Here is a 9,252-nt window from a genome sequence, read left to right as displayed (position 1 = left end):
AAAGTGATACTTGCTTCCAGGAATGAATTTGGAAGTATAGCTTCCCTTTCAATTTCATTGAAAAGTTTGAAGAGTAATGGCAGTAGTTCTCTAAATGTCTTATAAAATTCAGCAATGAATCCATCAGGGCCTGGGCTTTTCTTTGTTGGTAAATTTTTGATTACATTTTCAATTTCACTGACTGTAATTGGGGTGTTTAAAATGTTTTTATCTTCTTTGTTCAACTTTGGTAATTCGTAAGTATCTCAAAATCTCTCCATTTCTTCTGTGTTTTCCATTTTATTGGAGTACAGGTTCTCAAATTAGGTATTCATGATCTTCTGGATTTCTTTTGGATCTGTTGTGACTTCGCCTTTTTCATTCCTGATTGCATGAATCTGAGCTTTTTCTTTCCTTTTTTTGGTAAGATTAGCTAAGGGTTTGTCGATTTTATTTATTCTTTCAAAAAACCAGCTCTTTGCTTCATTTATTTTTTGTATCGTTTTCTTAGTTTCTATTGCATTGATTTCTGCTTGGATATTTATAATTTCCTCTCTTGTTTGAGCAAGCTTTGGGTTTTTCTTGCTCTTGTTTTTTTAGGAGTCTAAGTTTCATCATTAAGTTGTTTATTTGAGCCCTCTCTGTTTTCCAAGTGTGGGTATTCAATGTTATGAATTTTCCCCACAGAACTACTTTCATTGTGTCCCATAGATTCCTGTATGTTGTATTGGCATTTTCATTTATTTGTAAAAACTGTCTAATTTCTTTAATTTCTTCTGTAATCCATTGATTATTTAGGAGAGTGTTGTTCAGTTTCCATGTGCTTGTGAAGTTCTTACAGTTTCTTGTGCTTTTGATCTCCAGCTTGATTGCACTATGTTCTGGTAATATAAAGGGGATGACTTCATTTCTTTTGCATTTATTCAGACCTGTTCTGTGAGCCAATATGTGGTCTATCTTGGAAAATGACCCATGTGCAGCCAAAAAGAATGTATATTCTGCTTTTGTGGGGTGGAATAATCTGTAAACATCTATTAAGTCCATGTGTTCCAAAGCTTGGTTCAGTTCTATTATTTCATTGTTGATTTTCTGCCTAGATGATCTGTCAATTTGTGATAGTGGGGTATTTAAATTCCCCAGTAAAATTGTATTAGTGCTTATTTGGTTTTTCATGTCACTTAATATTTGTTTTATATAGTTGGGGGCATTTATATTTGGTGCATATGTTTATGATTGTCAACTCTTCCTCTTGAATTGTTCCCTTTACAAGGATGTAGTGTCCTTCTTTGTCTCTCTTAATGAGTTTTAGTTTGAAATTTACTTTATCTGAGAATAAGATTGCTACCCCTGCTTTTTTCTGTGCTCCTGATGCATGGAGAATTGTTTTCCATCCTTTCACTTTCAGTCTATGGGCTTCCTTTTGCACTAGGTATGTTTCTTGTATACAACATATTGTTGGATTTTGCTTCTTGATCCATTCTGCCAGTCTATTTCTCTTGATTGGTGAATTGAGGCCATTAACATTGATGGTTATAACTGATATATTCTGTGACTTATTCTTGCCATGTTATTGTCCTTTTTTTGACTCTTTTTACTTTTTCTCCCATCTCCTTTTAGTTTCTTGCCTTGCCTATTTGATTTGGTCTGTTGGGCCTCATGTTATTGTGAACTTCGTTGTCCTTTTCTAGGATATTGTTTAGAATTCCTTGCAGTGCTGGTTTGGTGTTCATGAAATTTCTCAGGTGCTCTTTGTCGTGGAAGTATTTTATTTCCCCATCTATTTTGAAAGAGAGTTTTGCAGGATACAAAAGTCTAGGTTGGAGATTCTTTTCTTTTAGGACTTGGAATACCTCACTCCAGGCTCTCCTTGACCTAAGGGTTTGTGTTGAAAAGTCTGCTGTGATTCTAATGGGCTTCCCTTTGCATGTGATTTGTTTCTTTTCTCTTACTGCTTGTAGTATTTTGTTTTTCTGTTGGATTTCTGGAATCTTGATTATTATATGTCTAGGTGTAGATTTTTTTTGATCGTGGCTAGTTGGGGTTCTATATGCCTCACTTATCTGTATGTCTAATTCTTCCCTTCTGTTTGGGAAGTTTTCTGTCATTAATTCTGTGAAGAGCTTTTTTATATCATTTGTGTTTTCTCCTGTTTTTTCATGAATTCCTATCAGTCTTATGTTATTTTTCTTTGTATCGTCTAGGAGTTGTTGGATTGATTTCTCATGATCCCTTACTGTTTTTAATAGACCTCTTTTTTCACGGTCACTGACTGCTATCCTATCTTCTATATCTGAAATTCTATCTTCGCAATCTTTTATTCTGTTTCGTACACTTTCAATAGAGTTTTTAATCTCCTGGATATCTGTTTGAATCTGTTTTATGGATTCCATTTCTTTCCTCTGTTGGGCATTCATTGTTTCCATGTCTTTCTTATGCTGAGTCTTCATGGCTTCTATCACAGTCTTGAGCTCCTCTATTTTTTTTTCAGTTTCTGTTCTAGAGTCTTGAATCATGATTTCCATTTTGCTCACATTCTCTATGGTTAACTGGAAAATTATTTCTGATTTGAATTTTTCTAGAGTCTGATTGATCTGTTTTGTTACCTCCTGTGCTATGGGTCCAGGGTGTCCTGCTGGTTCACTATCAGACTTTTCATCCTCATTTGTCCTACTGTTTGCCATTGGTGAACTGGAAATCTGTCTTTGTGTCTTGCTTAAGTGTTTTCTCATTTTTATTTTTCTTGTTGGGTTGTCCTTTAATTTCTGGGTATTATTTAAATCTTCCTGATATAGTTGCGTTTTAGCTTTTGAGTTTCTAATGACTCATAAACATCCTCATTTTCATAATATCAGAGAAAACAACTCATTAAATCAATCACAATCCTTTATCCCAATTGATACATTCAGCAGCCCAATAGGATCAAGCACAGCTTGCAAACTGACCACTTGTGGTAGTCATTAATCTATCACCTTTAAACCTTGTGAATTAAATTAATATCAAGAAGCAGCCCAAAATATGTTTGCAGTGAATACGCTTTTCAATATAGCATCTTTACCATTTAGGATGGGGCGTTAGAGTGATTTAGGTATGTCTGTATTTTATACTGTGAGTTTATTTTAGGATATTATCTGCTGCTGTTCTTTCCCTTTGTACTTAACCATATTCAGTGCACTCCTACAATTTATTTTCATATTCAATAGGTTCATCTACTTTCTCTTTAAAACTTTCTTGTTCATTATTCTCTCCTGTCTCTAACCTCTACTACCAACACCGCTAGAATATAAGCTCTTTCCGAGCAGGAATCATTGATATTTTTTGCACCAGTGAATGTTAAATTCTTGTTACATAGTGGAGAAATCATATATTTTGAATGAATGGATAGATCAGGCTGGTTTTATTTCCTTCCAAGTCATTAGCTATAGTCTAGAATAAAAATGAGATGATGGAGAACAGATTTTCAGTCTGTGAGAACTCTTCTTCCTTTATTAATTGACAGAATGAAAACAAAGTAGTATTTGTGGTTGCTAAGAGTTGTAAGAGAATACACTTAAGCAAATGGTTCTTAATTATATTAACATTGAAAAATTGTTTAAATATTTTGGTAGGAACCACCAAAGCCACCCCTAAATAATTTTAAAGTGGGGATGAAACTGGAAGCTACTGACAGAAAGAACCCATATTTCATCTGCCCAGCAACAATTGCAGATGTTAAAGGAGATGAAGTTTACATCACGTTTGATGGCTGGAGTGGAGCATTTGATTATTGGTGCAAGTATGATTCTAGAGAAATTTTCCCAGTTGGATGGTGTTGCCTGACAGGAGATGTATTACAACCACCAGGGAATAAGGGTAAGCTAATAAGTACGTATATATTCTTTTACTTTAATGAAGTTAGATTTAGCACTTTTGATGGCGTTATGGTTAGCTTCGATGATATTAAGATTTCATGCCCAACTAGAGAGTCAGGCAGAACAGTGAGAGCACTATCCTGGGTTAGAACCAGAGGTAAGTAAAGGAAGACTGGTTAGAATTCTTGTTTTGGTACTGGGGATTGAACTCTGGGCTCTTGTGCTTGCGAGGCAGGCAGCAGAACCACTGAGCTAAATCCCTGGCCCTAATTAGAATTCTTGAGGGCTTCCTCAGTATCATATGCTAAGCTCCAGTCCACCCTGGAGAATATGGACAAAGCTAAAAATTGCATTTGGAACAAGGAAGCCTTGTTGGCTTTAAGCATTGGGCAGTGTGGTGGGCAGCTATCTTTATAATTGCTATTCAGTTAAATATTGCACAGGGCACTAGGTATGTAGAATGCATGCTTAGTATATGTAAAGCCCTGGGTTTGATCTCTAGTACCCAAAAAGAAAAGAAGAGAAAATACTCATGGTATTCCATTGTTTATATCGCTAGGATAATTTTTTAAAGATTGGGTATAAGAAACTATTAAAAACATAATTTGACATGAATTTGATTCTATTTTTAAATTAAATTAATACTTTGTTAATCTTAAGTAGAATCTACATGTGTGTAAAAATTTTTGACTCTTTCAAAGCCATTGTAGATTTCTGTGTTATTTTAGTCATAGCAATATTTATCAGTTGTTAATGCTGTATTTCCTGAATTGAACAATATACTGTGATTCTACATTAACAATGTACTGTGATATCTACATAAGTGGCGGCAAACCTATGACATGTATGTCCCAGCAGGCTCTTTATGACATTGACAACTCTAAAAGGCTTGCATCATTGGATCTAGATACTTTTCTTTCAGAGAAAAGTCTTCAAAGTATTGAAGCTCCTAAGTGATTTCCAAAGGCTAATGCGTGCCTGCAATGTTCTTCTGTGATGGAATCACTGTCAATATTTAAGTGAGATCTAAACACAAAACCCAGTCATTGGCCTAAGTTTTTATGAATTTGTTGGTGTAATCAAATGTCAATATGATTAAAATTTATCTCAGTAAATGTTTTTATACCCGAAATAAGAATGATGTAGAAAAATGAGTAAAATGGATAGAGAAAGATAGTGAGTAGGAAAGAGGTTATATGGCTATATTATTTTAAAGCTGCTATTAAAATATGAAATTTGGAATATTAATGCATTCCACATACTATAATACTACATACTCTGCTTTCTTTTTTAAATTAGGTACCTCTTGTACCAGATTGACCCATGGTACATTTGGTCCTCCAGTATCTATTCCCTCTTTTTTCTTAGTAACACAATCTGGCTGTGTATTAATAATGTCTACTTTTCCAGCCTGCCAGCAGTATTGTATATCTATGAGACTAAATATAGATAGTATGTTTTACTTCCGGGAAGTGTATTATAGAGAGAGGAGTGTGTCTTCTTCCTGCTTCTGTCCTGCTTCTAGAAGTGTTTCTATTTTTTTATTGGAGTTCCATCTTGGACAGTGAGATGGGGAGTATACTGTATCCCACACACTGTGGTGTGGACAGCGGAAAGCAGGAGCAGGAGCCCCTGAGGATGTTGTAGAGAAGAACTTTCAAATTAGCCTGCATTGTCTGTTTCCAGACTCTTATTTGAAAGAATTGAACTGTGTTATTAAACCACTGTTCTTTTAGATTTTTCACTTACTATTAGCCAAACTTAATATTAGTTGATTCAGGGTAACTTTGGTACATTTAGGTGTACCCCTCCATTGGATAGCTACCTGTGCAGGTATGGAGCCTAAAAAAAATGGTAGATCCTGGTTAATAAATCAGGTTTGAGAGTCATCATGTTCACGCAAGCAAAATTTTTTATTATAGGTAGAAATATAGATGTGTGTGAGGGAGTGAGCTTTATATTTTGTTGACAGGAGGCAGTGATACAAGTTTTGAGTAAATACTGAGTATTCATAATTGGAAGATAGTCACTAGGTTGACTTCCTCAACAGTAGGAGAGGAAAGATTTTAAAGAGAAAATATTCAACAATATTAAATGCAACATAAAAGTCAAGCAAAGGAGAGCTCATTTAAATGTATCATTACTTGAATTCTTTTAAAATCAAGAATTAAATAGGAAATGTAACATTTTTTAAAAATATGGCTTCTCATACTTTGTGAGATCTGCTTCCTCTGTCTTTACCTACTAGACTTTTTCCCAGTTCAAGTAAAATGTGGAAATCTTACCTCACTTTGCCTCTTTATGATTCACTGTTTATTTTTAGTGTTTCCTGTGCATTCATTGAAAAATCATATTAAGCAGTGTTCTAGTTTTGCTTTAACCACCAAACACAATTTTTAAAATGCAAAAGAAGGAAAGTCTGTTGTACTTACCTATATTTTACCCTTCCAGTTATTCTTTCTCTCTGATTTTTACAATTCCTTTTATCATTTTCTTTTTAGAGAACCTCCTTTGACCATTTTTTTAGGGAATGGTAGTGGGAAATATTTTTGGTTTTTCTTCTTCTGAGAATGTCTTTATTTCCTCTTCATTCTTGGAGGGTAGTTACTAGATGGTTTGTTTTGTTTTGTTTGTTCTTGGCTTTTTTGAGACACAAGAGTCTTGCTATATTGTCCAGACTGGCTTTGAATGCAGCAATCCTCCTGCCTCAGCCTCCCAAGTGATGGGATTACAGGTGTACACCACCACACCAGGCTGATTGTTTTAATTATATCATTTTGCAATTCTGTAAGACTATTACTACTGCTTATATAGTCAATATTTATTGAGATTTACCACCATATTTAACATGTTTGTTCCTTATTCCTTGGCATCTCCAGCTTTTCATCTAGGATTAATTTTCTTCTACATGAAGGATATACTTCAGAAATTCCTTTAATGAAGATCTCTTAGTAGAGACTCTTGGTCAATGTTCATTTGAGTATGTCATTATTTCAGCTCTTTCCTGAAGGATAGTTTCTATGGGTGTAGAGTCCAGATTAACTATTACTCTCTCTCAGCATACTGAATATGTATCATTCTTTTTTTTCATTAAGTTTATTGGTACTTTTTAGGTATGGAGTAGTTACATTTATCATTGGGATCTGGTACCTTTACATGATGTAACATTGGTTCCTGAATTTTATATATATATTTTATATATTTTTTTTATCCAGTTTCCATTATTGCTGTTGAGAATTCAGTTGTCTATGTCTCCTCTGACTATAATCTGTCATTTATTTTCTGTATCTGCTTTAATATTTTCATGTCATCTTTGGTATTTTGCAGTTTCACACTGATAGAGATATGGGGCTTGTTGAATCTTGATATCTTGTTAGAATCATGCATATACAAATAGTAAGTTGTTTATTTCATGGTGAGAAATTTTAACTATTTTATCATTATTAGAGATTTATATGGCACAAGTAATTTGAAATTGTAAGATACTTTTATGGCTGCCTTTTGATTTTGAGTACAAATAGTACAAACTTTGTTAAAGTAGGATATGGAAGCAATTAGAGTGGAAACAAAAGTGTAACAGGCCTAGAAGTTCTCAAAAGAACTTCAGGATTCTATGGAAAGTATGATTAAAAATTGTTAGGTGAGGGCCGGGTATGGTGATGCACACCTGTAATTCAAGCACTTAGGGGGCTGAGGCAGAGGAGGATCACTGAGTTCGGGACCAACCTGGGAGACATAGTGAGTTCCAGGTCAGTCTCAACTACATAGTAAGACCCTGTCTCAACAAACCCCCCCCCCAAAAAAAATTGTTAGGTGATAGTCACCCAGAGACATTGTATATGTGACGCATTTTACTTTCTTTTAAGCATTGCCTAATAATTGTAGGCAGTGATTACTACTGTACTTAGACAAGACAAAATACTCTTTTTGATTAGAGAAAAGATTTACTTTTACCAGTACATCCTCATTTCTTTTTACAGAAATGGCTGCTCTGTTAGGGAATGGTGGTGACAAATTCTTTTAGTTTTTCTTCATCTGAGAATGTCTGTATTTTCTGTTCATTCATGAAGGAGAGTTGCTGGATATAGAATTCTAGGTTGACAGTTCTTCCAGTTCTTGACAAATGTCATATAGCTTTCTTCTGGCTTCTCTGGTTTCTTATGACAAATTTGTTACTTGATTTTTTTAGGCTCCCATATAGGGTCCATTATAATTATGGATCTGTTTTTGCTTGCAATTCTTTCAGCGTGTGCTTTATGTTTTGTCAGCCAAAGACATTGTATATGTATGTGATTAATTTCCCTTTCTCTTATGCATCACTTATTTATAGACCATGATTAATACTGCACTTAGACAAGGCAAAATATTCTTTTGGAGTAGAGAAAACATTTACTTTAACATCCTCATTTTGATGGCAGCTATAAAATAAAAGTATTTAAGTATATTTTTGAAAGCAAAATATTCTTCACTAAAATTTTTAATGTAACAGTTTTCTTCTAATAGGAAAAGTACTATATTTAGAAAAAATAATACATGTTCAAAACAAATGTAATATTTGTGTAAATGATCAAGTCAATGGAGAGATGTTTAAATAAGTTATGGTATTAATTATCCTTTAGAATAATACAGAATAATTTAGAAAAATGAATGTTCCTTATGCTAAGAAGGAAAGCTCTCCGAGATGTTACTAAGTGAAAAAAGCAGGTCCCTCAAAATAATAAAATACGACTATGTCAGAACAAAGTATGCTTTTATATATGTGTCTATAGAAATATATATGTTGTTTATAAGTACATAGAAAAATTCTGGAAAGGCCATATATCAATGTGTGATACTGATTAGTTTTGGAAAGGGATGTTGAATGGTAAAGGAAATGGTCTTGGGGGCCTGCGCTTTTCTTTTAATTAAGTTTTTGTTTTTATTGGTACATGTTTGTAGTACATAATGATTACACTCCTCATGGGGAGTTGGTACACATACATAATACGTCTTTTGTGTTCTTTTTTCATCCCCTTTCCCTCCCCTCACTCCCCCGTCCTCTAATCTCTTGGTCCCCTTCCCTATTTCCTATTATGTGTCTTTGATTTTGCTATTTGTTTATACTTTGAGTTTCTTATGTTAGAGAAATCATACAACGTTTAAGCTTGTGTGTCTGATTTATTTCACTTAACATTATGGGAAACCTGTGCGGTTTTTTCCCCCACTGCTAGATGTGAGCTATACATTTATCCCCTGTGGCTTTTTTTTAAGTAAATAAGAATGTGTTTGTGCTTTAATGTAAATAATAGTTTTAGTTTAAAAGGGATTTTCTACTTTCTTATAGTATATCATGACCATGACTATGTAAATCCTCATTTTAGGATGATTCAACTAACAATTTTTCAACTTCACCATGGTGTGAAAGTAATATGCATTCAGTAGAAAC

At 34.1% G+C, this 9,252-nt stretch overlaps 1 protein-coding gene across 4 annotated transcripts in view; it reads left to right on the top strand.

Moving 5' to 3' along the window:
• The window catches only part of Scml2 (Scm polycomb group protein like 2), an 89,921-nt gene that overhangs the window by 36,590 nt on the left and 44,079 nt on the right, over positions 1-9,252 (top strand). For all 4 annotated transcript variants that reach the window (XM_010643649.3, XM_010643651.1, XM_010643650.1 and 1 more), the window contains one exon: positions 3,585-3,828. In XM_010643649.3, the coding sequence (XP_010641951.1) occupies positions 3,585-3,828 (244 nt within the window). The remainder of the gene's footprint in view (positions 1-3,584; positions 3,829-9,252) is intronic.

Source organism: Fukomys damarensis, unplaced genomic scaffold, assembly GCF_012274545.1.
Source record: "Fukomys damarensis isolate Sample0158 unplaced genomic scaffold, DMR_v1.0_HiC HiC_scaffold_39, whole genome shotgun sequence".
NCBI classification, from domain to species: Eukaryota; Metazoa; Chordata; class Mammalia; order Rodentia; family Bathyergidae; genus Fukomys; species Fukomys damarensis.
The sequence above is the reverse complement of the archived record's forward strand: the minus strand, read 5'-3'. Positions and strand labels throughout refer to the sequence as shown.